The sequence below is a fragment of the Aedes aegypti genome, chromosome 2 (assembly GCF_002204515.2).
Source record: "Aedes aegypti strain LVP_AGWG chromosome 2, AaegL5.0 Primary Assembly, whole genome shotgun sequence".
Taxonomy (NCBI): domain Eukaryota; kingdom Metazoa; phylum Arthropoda; class Insecta; order Diptera; family Culicidae; genus Aedes; species Aedes aegypti.
The window spans coordinates 156,065,817-156,078,809 of NC_035108.1; the positions used below are offsets into that span (position 1 = coordinate 156,065,817).

The 12,993-nt window shown below is 35.9% G+C and overlaps 1 protein-coding gene across 2 annotated transcripts in view; it reads left to right on the forward strand.

The window, feature by feature from the left end:
- LOC5577966 (toll-like receptor 13) overlaps nucleotides 1-12,993 on the forward strand; it is a 95,655-nt gene that overhangs the window by 51,915 nt on the left and 30,747 nt on the right. For both annotated transcript variants that reach the window (XM_021842893.1, XM_021842892.1), the window contains one exon: nucleotides 12,850-12,979. In XM_021842893.1, the coding sequence (XP_021698585.1) occupies nucleotides 12,868-12,979 (112 nt within the window). In that variant the 5' untranslated portion in view covers nucleotides 12,850-12,867. The remainder of the gene's footprint in view (nucleotides 1-12,849; nucleotides 12,980-12,993) is intronic.

Sequence of the window (12,993 nt, forward strand, 5' to 3'; positions counted from 1 at the left end):
TCCTTTTGTGGGTAAACCTTAAATGAATGAAGATAAGGTAAAGGGTGAAGAATAGTAGAGTCGACATCAGAGCGGTTCCTCCTAATAGACTCCATTTCCAAATCTGGTCGGTTTCGTGTTGAAGAGATACTTTTTCCAGTTTGCGTCTGTTCAGAAGGGTGGCTTTTTTTATTTTTGCAACGTCATGATTTTGCAAAATCTCTCTGTTTATCTGCAGATTGTGTAATGCTCCTTGAATAGATTCGCTTTCACTTATTTTTTCGGTAGATGTGAAATTTTGGTCCATAAATTCGATTGTACAATTTGAGAACGATACTATAAAATTTCCAGATAAGTATCTGTCGCTAGGACCGCAATTTGAGCGTAATTCTTGGTTTTTTGCATTTGAGATAAGAATTTTGTTATTGGTTATTAGTTTGGTTGTAGTTTCTGCGTTGATTTCCATGAGACATTGTGGCTCAGTTCCCATGATGAGTGGATAAATACACAGATCCTTGAATTCTTTGATAAAACTGTGTCTTTGGACGTAGTCGTCTGGTTTTGCAGTGGTGAAGAGTTGTTTTGCTTGTTTGATAAGGAATTGAGGGTAAGTCTTAATAATCGAATCATTTTGACTCAATGGGTGGATTCGCATGATTGTCGATTCTTCTGTCTCCAATTCTGGAACATGTAATATGTAGAGTAAAGTATTTTCGCTAGTTGCCATTTTTGGTGTAACAAAATTGAGTGCTTCTTCCGGGATGTCTAGCTGGACTCCTTGATTTCTGAGTATATCCTTGATCAGATGAATTTCTTTGCCAGATAACATTCTGCTGTTTGTGACGTGCATTTTAGAAAAGAGTATCGCTTCTTGAACGCTTGTTAGAATTTTGTTGAGTGTATCTATGTTCAGTATGGTGGTGATGACGTCAAGTTCATCGAGAATGATTTGATTGATTTGTTGTTTTTCGATTAGTTCGTTGATGGTGGTTGTAAGTTCCGAAATTCTTTTGCCGATTTGGTGATTAATTTTTACTTGATGATTATTTTCGTTGACAAGTTCATTGAGGCTTCTGTCGATTATCCGTAGGTCTTGAGCATCTGGGCTGCCCGCTATCCACTTCCACGCTGTGCCGATGATGTCCCATCTTTTGGACCGTTTGTGCGATATTGGTTTGATTTGCATAAAATTAGAGTACAATTCTCGTATCTTGTATTTACTAATTTCAAATAAAGCGTTATTATTTTGTTTACGATACACCAAATTTGTGAGTTGATTGATGGTAATTTCTATGTCTGTTAGGTTGATCGGGTGTACAACTCGGATATTTCCTGTCTGAATTCTACATAGGCTGTTTTTTTGCATCATTATCAAATCATTATGAAGATTCCTGATAGTTAGGTCTTGACATGAGATGTTTGTGAGAATGAGGGTGAATGTGATAAAGTAGTGAAGCATCTGGAAGCAAAAAGTTATAAAAGTAAATGGTGTTACATTTTTTTCGGTCTTTTGATTTTGTTTTTATGTCTTTTAATGTGACGGTTGTTTTTGAATGTTCTGTCTGTGACTTCATTTGCATTTGTTTTATTGGCTCTGGGTTGAGTCTTTGTGCGAATATTTGGAATAACATAAACTTCTTGCCCATCATTTATAATTGGAGGGTCTTCCTTATTAGAATTTTGAGAAATCATTTGTTTTTGTGCTTTACCCATGTTCAATTTTGCTTTAAGGAATAGCTCTTGGGCGTCTCTTATAATTTCTTCCGGGTTAACAATATTATTCTGGTTGAACAATATTTCATTTGGAGTATATTTAGTTGAAGAGTGTACAGAGTTGTTATATAATGCAACGGATAATTTTACAATTGATTTTGTACCCATTCCTCTGAATTTGTGCTTGTTGGTATTAAAAATTTCTATTATAGTAGAATGTGTACGCTCTATTTGTCCATTCGATTCTGACGAAGCGGCGTAATGAATTTGTGCCCCTAGCTGGCTAAGGAAATTTCTTAGTTGAATTGATTGAAAAGTGGTTTCATGGTCGGTGACAATTTCTCTGGGTACTCCAAAGGAGCTGAAATATTTTCCTAGTGCTTTCTGCACATGTACAAGATTTTTCGATTTCAAAACTATTAACTGTAAATGTTTAGAGAATGAATCTATTAGAGATAAGAAGCTGCATTTATCCATGATGAATATGTCCATGTGGACTCTATCTAATGGTTTTTCTGTTATTGGCCTGGGTGAAATTTTTATGTTAAATGGTCTGCGTTCATATTTGTGAGTATTGCATATTTCACATGAGTTTATAAAGGTTCTGATTTTTGAGTAAATATTTGGGAAAAAATATGATCTTTTAATTTTGGCTTCGACTTCAGTTATACCTCGGTGAGCTCTATTGTGTTCATTTATTATTATTTGATTCTGTCTTTCTTCATTTTGCACGTCTTCGACCATATTGTTAGTAAAAACGAAATGACCTTTTTGATTGAAGTTTTCTTTAAAGGACTCCTGTACCGTCTGGATAAGATTTTCTGGTGCCATAAGGGCTGTTTGTCTACCATTGTGGAAGGTTTTCAAAAGATGTGTGATATTTTCTTTTGTGTAGGTTTTCTGAGATACTATTGTTCTATGGTAGTTCTGGAAAAGGGTTTCTTGGATAATAGTATCTATACGGGAAATACGGAATATTATCTGATTTTTGAAATAATTTAAAGGGCGTTCCGTGAAATGAATATAGTTATTAGCTGAATCATCAGCTGAGTGAACAGTTTGGGAATCAAGGGAATCATGGGATTCAGGGGAGTTATTGGCAATGGAATCTGCATCATCTTCAAGATCTTCGGAACCTGAAAAATAAGGAATTTCATCATTATTGGTTTCATTAATATTTACTTCAACAGGCATTCTGCTTAGTGCATCTGCTACTACATTTGATTTGCCTTCTCTGTACTTGACTTCGTAGTCATAATCTTCCAGATCTAGGCGCCATCGCAAAATTTTTTGATTTTTCTCTGAACTTTTAATAAAAGTCAGAGGTTTATGGTCAGTTACTAAAGTAAATTTAGTCCCGTAAAGATATGGTCTGAATTTATTCACGGCCCATATGATTGCCAGCGCTTCCTTTTCGTTGGTAGCGTATCTGGTTTCTGCATCGTTTAGTGTTCTGGATGCAAAGGCGATTGGGCGTTCTATATTGTCTTGTATCTGAGATAGAACTGCACCTAATGCATATCCTGAAGCATCTGTTGTTACGATGAAAGGCTTATCAAACTGGGGATAGACTAAAACTTGATCTGTGGCAATTATCCCTTTGAGCGTATCAAATGCTGTGTGATACGATGAATCATTTATATTGATTGATGAATCTTTCTTGAGATATTTGGTCATAGGTCTAGTTATTTTTGAAAAATCCTTAATAAATCTTCTGTAATAACCTACTAAACCCAGAAACTGTTTAATCTCTTTCTGCGTTTTTGGTAGAGGCCACTTCAGAATTTTATCTATTTTTTCGGGGTTAGGTTTGACACCTTCATTTGAAATTATATGCCCTAGAAATTCGGTCTCTCGCTTGAGAAATTCACACTTATCGAGTTGGATTTTTAAGTTGAAATCCGATAAGCGTTTCAGGATAAGGCTAAGATTTTCTAAATGGTCTTTTAGATTATATCCGATAATAATTATGTCATCAAGATAGACATAACATTTGGTGCCGATATAATCTCCTAGGATATTGTTCATTGCTCTCTGGAATGTAGCAGGAGCATTCTTTAGGCCAAAGGGCATTCTCGTGAATTCAAAATGTCCTTTGTCCGTTGAAAAAGCTGTTTTTTCTATGTGGGCAGGATCCATCGGGATTTGATGGAAACCAGACATTAAGTCGATCGTTGTGAAGTACGATGACTTTCCGAGGCTATCCAGAATATCCTCTATTTGAGGCATAGGGTATCTGTCGTCAATAGTGAGCTCGTTCAGCTTCCTATAATCTATTACGACGCGTACCTTTCTTTTGCCTGACGCGTCAAGTTTTTTCGGTACTACCCATATCGGTGAAGAGTATGGGCTTTTCGAAGGCCTAATGATGCCATTGTCTAGCATTTCTTCAATTTGCTGTTGGATATCGCCTTTAAAGTGGTGTGGGTAGCGATAGTTTTTTGTATAAATGGGAGAATCGTTTGTTGTTATAATTTTATGTTTTGTAGCTGACGTACATGAAAGTTTTTCTCCTTTCTTTTGGATCACTTCTTGGTGTTTGAAGAGAGTGCAAAGCAGTTCTTGTTTCTCTAGTTTCGAAAGATGATTTGTTCTAATTATAGACTCTATATCATTTTTGGAAATATGTTGAGAGTCAATCTTTTCTGGGAGAATTGTTTCAAAATTGTTTACTGTCAGTTGAAGTTTTGGAAGATTTTCTATGTTTTTGGTTGCAGAAATAACATGGATGGTCGATTTATTATTATGTGCTTTATATAGTCCTGGTTGAATGAAAACTTTTTTATGAAGTTTTTGGTATGTGGGTACCAACCAGTCTCCGTTGTTCATTGTATCGATAGTTATGAAATGATTGTAAAGTTTTTTTGCAGGGTAGAATTTTGAATATGAAAATTGTTTATCCCTTAACGTAATGGTTTCATTCTCATAGTTGATTTGTGCTTTAAGTTTTGCAAGGGATTCTGACCCCAGAATTCCATCAAAGAAATAATGAAATTTCATTACGTAAAATTGCAAAGGTTTAAACGTATTTCCGAAAAGATCGAGTTCTCCTTTCGAAGTGACGTTGTTGACTCCGCAAACATTACTGATTTGTGTATTCGGTACGGTTTTAACGGATTCTATTATGTTTGGTGAAATAATATTTTTGTTTGCCCCAGTATCGATTAATATTTTTAACTGCTTTTTTGTTTTAGGATGATTCAGTTTCAAATATGGGAGGTAATTTAGGTTGTTTTTTGTGTGGGGTTGACCAAGTGAAAATTTAGATCTAGATCTACTTCTTCATCAGATTCAGTTTCTGAATTTAAATGTGATTGAGTTTCCTCTTCTTCCGTTACATGATTATTTATGGTTAACCGACTCCGAGTAGTTTTTGTGTCCATTGGTTCAGTTGTATCTTTATGTTCGGTTTTTATAAAAGGTTTCTTATTTTGATTGAAATTTGATGATCCTTGGGATTTATTTTCAAATATTTTGTTTTTGTTGAATTTTTGGTCTTGATTCAGGTTTCGAGCTACAACTTGTTTAGATTTGAATTTGCATAAGAATGCGTATGCATCCTCAATATCCTTTGGTCGTGCAGCTTGTGCATAACCAAAGTACGGTTCTGAGAGTCCAGATATAAAGGCTGCTAGCGCATCCTCTTCAATGAACTCGTTAATGGCGTCCCAATGATTTTTGTATGTATCTTTTTGTTTTGCTAGAGTCTTAATATTTTGAATTATTTCTTTGGATTTTTTGTAGTAAATATGGATAGACATGTCTTCGGTCATTTTACATTGCCATAATTGGCTCTTGTATGTTGACAATTCGTGTCTATCTCCCAAAGCATTCGTCAATATTTCCTTTAAATCTTCAAATTTGTCCGGATTTCCGGCTAAGCAAAGAATGTCTTTTGCTTTGCCTTGGACTTTATTAGATACCGCAGTAAAGTACATTCTAAACTGCTGAGCTGATACATGTGGTTTTAATACATTAAGGGTTTCTTCTGCTGTTTCCAGCCATGAACTTAATTGTTTTCTATTGCCGTCAAATATGGGGATCATTTTGATCGGGTCTGGAATTTTGAATAGCTGGTCGATGTTACTTACAGGTTGATGTGCGATAACGTTTTCTTGAGTTTGATTTGTTTGCGTTTGAATTTGACTGAAATACGTGGCATGTTCTGTTTGTTGTTTTGCCAGTGCCTCCATCATCTGCATCATCGTTTGCAGTTTGGCATTGACTTCTTCCATATTGTTGTTGTCGTTTAGAGAAAGGATTTCTAGTGAAGGGATGTTCTTTATTGGAATATGTGCTAAGTCTCCCGAATCGGTAGACTCAGAGCTGTCTGAATCTGAAGACACGCACGCGCTGTTTCTAATTTTAGATAACAAGTGGTGAGTTTGCTTCAGACTGTTTCTTACTTTATGCTCCTTTGGCATGACATGCACTTAGAAGATAAAAGCAAGCTATAGTTTTGTTTGTTTTGAGCCGTACGATCTCTCGGAACTCGTATGACTCCCGAAATGTAATTCTCTTAGAACTTCACAATTTCGGTTGGAGGGGAAGCTCTCTTAGAACTCTTCTCACTCCAGGGGTTTAGCAAATTTTAATTTCTTAATGAGTTCGAGCCTTTCTCTTAGAACGGGCTTCAAACTCACGGAAAAATAAAACGCCAACCTAGGCGATGTTTTCACTTTCACTCGTATTTCGGTGTGGAATAGAGGATAAAGAAAAAAAAACACTCACCTTGCAATCGTTGTGCGTGGGTTCTCTCGACGTCCAACTTCACGCGGTGGAACCTCAACTCCGCTGCACCCTCGATGTTAGCGAATGCTTTCGCGGGTTCACTTCGATTCTGGCTGGTAGACCAGAGTCACTACACTGTTTTTCGCGAAATTGTTTTTCGAGCACTGCACGGCTGCGCCAATCCTGGGTTTGCTGGCGGTTCGGGCTTTTTAAAAAACACTTAACTGATTTTCCTCACTAAATCACTTTATTACTTAAGCCGAAACGCAATGAAACACGGATAAAAATAAACTGAACACCGGTCACGGTCAGTCCGGTGGTTTTGTAGAATTGAACTGCTGACCTAGCAATTCCGGCTGTTGGGCATAAAGGTGTTGACGTTGCATAGCACGTGGCAGTGGTCCGATCCAAAGGTGATGACGGTGCATGTGACGTTGCACCTGTGGTGGCTGGTTCATGTCGTGACTATTTATTTAAACTTACTTAAATATTTAAAAAAACCGAAGTACAGTATACAGTCACGAGCGGTGAATGCCAGTACTTGTTTTAAAAATATAAAACTTACGACAGTTGCATTTTCAAAAAGAACAGTTTAAGAAATAATTCAAAAAATGATCAATGTCACCCCGGATTACTGTATGCGATTTGTTTGAGACCAGAAGATCAAAAAACCGGACTATAATTGGTCAAGTTATTAATTTTTAAAGTGCACTTTTAAAGAAAAGTCAGACGTTGGGAGTTTGAGAGTTGAATATTGTTTTGTTTGACAAACTGCAATATTTTTGTTGTGCTTGAAAATATATTTGTATCATTTGTCTCAAACAACTCATATGGTCAGTTGACGTGCGATAAGTTTCCTTCAATAGGAGAATTTGGATGATTATCTTTATTTTAATTCAGCTTAAAAAAAACAAGTTTTTACCATGTATAGTTTTTGAAATTTGATCATATTTATTTTATACCAGAAAGACGTTTCTACTGTAAGATGAATTGATCAGACATTTACATCGAAGTTTTGATAAATGCAGGTTAGGAATGAAAAGAAGTTGGAGCAAAACAAAATTAATTTAAATTCGCATAACCAATCTGCCAACCAATCAATTATGCATGATAATAAAAATTGATCCACTTGTCCATCCTATCCTGCGGGGAAGTGTACCAGGTAAAATATATTGGAATTCGCCAATTTGTGGTTCATTCAATTTGAATGAAAGTGTTTACCATGTGTCGAACAAAAATAGTATTCTTAGTTTTTAGACAGTAATACAATAGATTTTTGACCGAACGAAAAAAAAAATTCTTGAAACAAATGGATTTTCGCAAGTTAGAAGTACATGCATATTACCAATTTTGCAATAGTATTAATGTGGACGTGAGAATATAACTTAAAACTAAGAAATAATGCAAAAATTATGTAAATATTTAAGTATTCATACTTACAATGGTTTAATGATCCATTGTGGGCTTCGTGGCCGTGCAGTTAGTGTTACCAAACATTTAGCTGCAACGAGTCAAGGGGTGTGGGTTCGATTCTCGCTTCAGTCCGAAAATATTATTCGTCAGGAATGTATTTCGACTGTACCACTTGACGTTGCATGCTAGTCGCCCACTGGAAGCATAACCGTGCCGTGTCTTATTTAAATGATCCTCTTGCCCTGCTTGTACACTTCCTCCGATGTACCTTATAAATTTATATAATAGCCAAAGACACTTTAGCTCAAGTTTAAAAAAATATATAATTTTGTTTTAGGCAAAGGCTCAAATTATCGTGGAATTTTAAGTATTTTAGATTTATGAATTATAACAAAACAAGCTTGTTTGGCAACACTGCAGCAAAGTAGGTTTCTTCTTTCTTTTTCTGGCGTTACGTCCCCACTGGGACAGAACCTGCTCCTCAGCTTAGTGTTCTTATGAGCACTTCCACAGTTATTAACTGAAAGCTTAACTATGCCAATTGACCATTTTTGCATGCGTATATCGTGTGGCAGGTACGAAGATACTCTATGCCCTGGGAAGTCGAGAAAATTTCCTTCACGAAAAGATCCTTGACCGGGATTCGAACCCACGACCCTCAGCTTGGTCATGCTGAATAGTTGCGCGTTTACTGCTACGGCTATCTGGGAGCAAAGTAGGTTTGTGATATTTGAAAGATTTTCTTCAAAAAAATGCCTGAAGGCAATTTTTTCTATCTTGTTAGATGTAAGTGGATGAAGGTTACAAAAAACATGGATTTTTGGCAAGTTTCGACAAAGCGGATAGTTGTCCTATAGGCCAAGGGCGATCGGAACGACATAAAACTTGCTTATTTTCCACATTAAGTTTTACTAACTGGTTCAAAGAGAGGCAAATATTTGAAGATTAATGACCGGTTTGCACTATTTTTCGAACACTTCATACCAATTCAGGTTCATTCAGGAGGTTCATTCTCATATTTCCGTTGAGGATTACCAACGTAAAAAGCTTCATGCATAGGCTCGTTTCGAATAGACATGAGACAGATTTCATCCAGAATGAGTCAAACAATAAAACGTGCTTGATAACCTTTGATTTAGACTAGATTTTGCATATGCTTTTGGTATGGTGGAATTAGTGTTTTCATAGAAAAATCGATCATTTTGACTCAAGAATAACTTTTGAAAATTGCGTATAATATTTTGCATGCAATTTATTTGAAGAGTTCTAACTCCAAAACCTTTGATTTTAGAGAAAAATGTAAACAAATTAAAAAAGAGATACTGAAAATATATTTTATAAATTTTCAAGGAAAATTCAAAAATTAAACTTTAACTTTATATTAAACAAAAAACCCATTTTTCATATTTTTTTAATTTTCACCATAGTTTCATGATTGAGAAATTTTGAATAAAAAAGTTTTTATAAGAACAACTTATGGGCGATTTTCAAAATTTATATTTTTTTTGCCAAAATAAATACATTCTGATAATACAATAAGAATCTTGAAATCATTCTTAAGGTGAAACAGTTTGGAATCAACTTGTGAGATTGCACTGAAACTTCAAAGGCATAAATCTCGCGAAGGAAGCATCCAACAACAGTGTACTTTTTATTTTGGCTTTGTGCACTAGCAGAAAGCTTAAAATAAGAAGATCCGAAACGTTTGCCAGCTATTTCTTTAGTTTAGTGCCTTTGAAAACGTGAGTAGGGGCACAAGTCGGCCATCTTTGAATTCCGAGATGTTTCATCTTAACCATAATTATTGTCAAGATCACTTCTCTAGAAGCAGCTATATGTATTTGAATTATATCAAGTTTGATGCAAAAAAAGATTGTTTAAATAATAAAATAGGTAATTTTCATTAGTTATTCGCAATTCTCCATCAAGAAAATCAAGCAAGCAGGGATAAATATGGCCTATACTCTTGAAAACATATTGTTCTTGGTGCATTGTACTTGATATAATTGAAAAATGGCTACTTTTAGATGGGCGATCACGATTATGATTAAGAATGATTTTCAATATTTTTAATGTATCATCAAAACGTATTTATTTTGACAAAATTTCAAAATTTTGAAAATCGACCAAGAACTATTTTTAGAAAAAATAAAAAATATTAAAGCTACTTTCAAAAGTTATTCTTGAGTCAAAATGATCGATTTATTCATGGAAAACACTTATTCTACCATTACGAAAACATGTGCAAAATGTACTGCAAATCGAAGATGGTAAAATTCTGTGACTGACCGATTTGACATGGAATTCGTCAGGATACCGTAAATTCGGGTGAAATTGATAAGTAGGGTGAAATTCATCACAGTGTCACGCGATTTTATTTCTTACTAATAGTGCATCAAAATCAATGCAATATTTAGTAAATGGACGTTGTTTGTCTCAAATAATGACGAATCGTGTGAAGAGAAGTTATTTGTGTCAAAGAATGTTTATTTCTATGAAAATAATGTAAAATTCCAGAATCATGTTTGGTGCGGTATTGACAGACATCTAAAAACTTCTAGTTCTAATCAAGGATTTGGACATGCTGTCAGCCTGAAAGTTTGGGAGGATGTATAAAATACATACCCAAAACAGATTTTACCATTCAAATTTGTACCAATTTGCTCTATTTGTTGAAATAATTGAATTTCTGTTAACTGTTAGGAAAATCCTTCGGAAATTGCCTACTTTTAAGCGTTTTCCGCGGTATTTTTCAAATTAAACTATTGATAATTTCCATTACTATTATTTTGTTAAGAATTTGGCAAGCACATTCACATTCAGGAGACCCAAATTAGGTACGTACAGTTGATTTCACAACTAACTATAATCGCACTGACAAGTGATCAATTTCACCCCGAAAAGGGATCCCCCGATTTTTTATTTTAGAGATGATTTTTAACACTAACATCTGTTTGTTAGAAAATTTCGGTACATGAGCCAATGAGGTTCACCGTCGTACTTGTTTTCCTGCATTTAGTTGTATGGTATTGATAATTTTGCCACTAGGCGGCGCTAGTGAGCAAAGAATTTTTGATTTGCGCATAGCTCAGTAGCCTGACCACTTAGAAAGATGGCGTCTTCTGCAAAGTTGCTCAGTATCACAAGGGCTAACATTATTTGAGCCGAGAGCTTCGAAATTTTATATATACGTAGAAATCGGGAGAAAAAGTTTTATTTTATAGGATTGAATTATCGTTATGAAAAAGAAGTTTTATATTTGCGAAGGAAAATCAAGCAAGCAGGGATAAATATGGCGAGGGAAATCGATAGCCCTTGTCATACTGAACAGCTTTGGTCGAGCTACTGAGCTATGCGCAAAACAAAAATTCTTTGCTTTCGGCTCAAATAATGTTAGCCCTTGTGATACTGAGCAACTTTGCAGAAGACGCCATCTTTCTAAGTGGTCAGGCTACTGAGCTATGCGCAAAACAAAAATTCTTTGCTCACTAGTGCCGCCTAGTGGCAAAATTTGGAAACTTTCGGCTCAAATAATGTTAGCTCTTGTGATACTGAGCAACTTTGCAGAAGACGCCATCTTTCTAAGTGGTCAGGCTACTGAGCTATGCGCAAAACAAAAATTCTTTGCTCACTAGTGCCGCCTTGTGGCAAAATTTGGAAACTTTCGGCTCAAATAATGTTAGCACTTGTGATACTGAGCAACTTTGCCGAAGACGCCATCTTTCTAAGTGGTCAGGCTACTGAGCTATGCGCAAAACAAAAATTCTTTGCTCACTAGCGCCGCCTAGTGGCAAAATTTGGAAACTTTCGGCTCAAATAATGTTAGCCCTTGTGATACTGAGCAACTTTGCCCAAGACGCCATATTTCTTAGTGGTCAGGCTACTGAGCTATGCGCAAAACAAAAATTCTTTGCTCACTATCGCCGCCTAGTGGCAAAATTTGGAAACTTTCGGCTCAAATAATGTTAGCCCTTGTGATACTGAGCAACTTTGCCGAAGACGCCATCTTTCTAAGTGGTCAGGCTACTGAGCTATGCGCAAAACAAAAACTCCATGCCCACTAGCGCCGCCTGGTGGCGTAATTCCGTATCAGAATGACCACCGCATGTCAGCCCTTGAGCTACTGAACAACTCTTCCGAAGACACCAACCTTCCAAAACATCAGGATCTAGAGATATCATATGTTACAAAATTTTGCATTCTTATCCCTCATGGTTCAAATAGTGCAAATCAGAAAAAGCGCCTCTACCAGCCAAGTTCTCAACGAAAAGGATGATCCTCAACTCCTAAAGGTAGATCGTTCTTTGCACTGAAACTTCGCCGAAGACAGTACTGTGCTATCTCTTTTGGCATACGAGATATTCAAAGACACCCCCAAAGTGATGAAATCCCATAAGCCCTGGGTCTCCTATAACGTTCTGGTGTGTCTTATAGGAGTGAGCGTAATAGGAGTGCACGTTATAGGAATGCGTTTAATAGGAGACCCGACTGTACAAATAAGTTTCAAAAATCGTAAAAAAAACTTTTCTTATATGCGTGTTATGAGTCAAGGTTTAAGCCAAAAATAAAATCATTTTAATTTCCGAGCTACGAAAAAATACACAAAATTCCAAAGTGTAACCCCGCCCCCCGGGTATTAGAGGGTTAAGAAAGCAGACTAGAAAAACCGTTAAAAAATTACAGTATTTCATCATACTCAAACTAAATCGTTGAAGCTACTGTTTTGTTCCTTTATTTCTATTTAATTTCAATCTATGCGCAAACTTTTTGTTTGCGTTTTGAAATATGATGGAATAAATTTACATTACCCCCTCAGCAAAAGTATAAGATGAATTAAAATGCTTCTTTATTCGTCAATTTTTGATCGGTGGATATTTCGAAGAATTCCCACGGTGCACGAAAAACATTTTGAATTTTTGTCTTTTTGGTAGGTGGATATGAGTTAACTGTATAACCTTCCACTGTTAGCCTACATCATGTCATTAAGAATAAACTTTTCTTTCATGATTTCAGAATACAATCTACCTCTCAATGGCGTACAATCGGATGAGTTTCCTACCTGTTGATAGCCTAGTCAAATTTCGCTACGTAGAGTACTTGTCTTTGATGAAAAACCCCTTCCTTATATTCTCACCAGATCTAAGTACACAGAGTTGA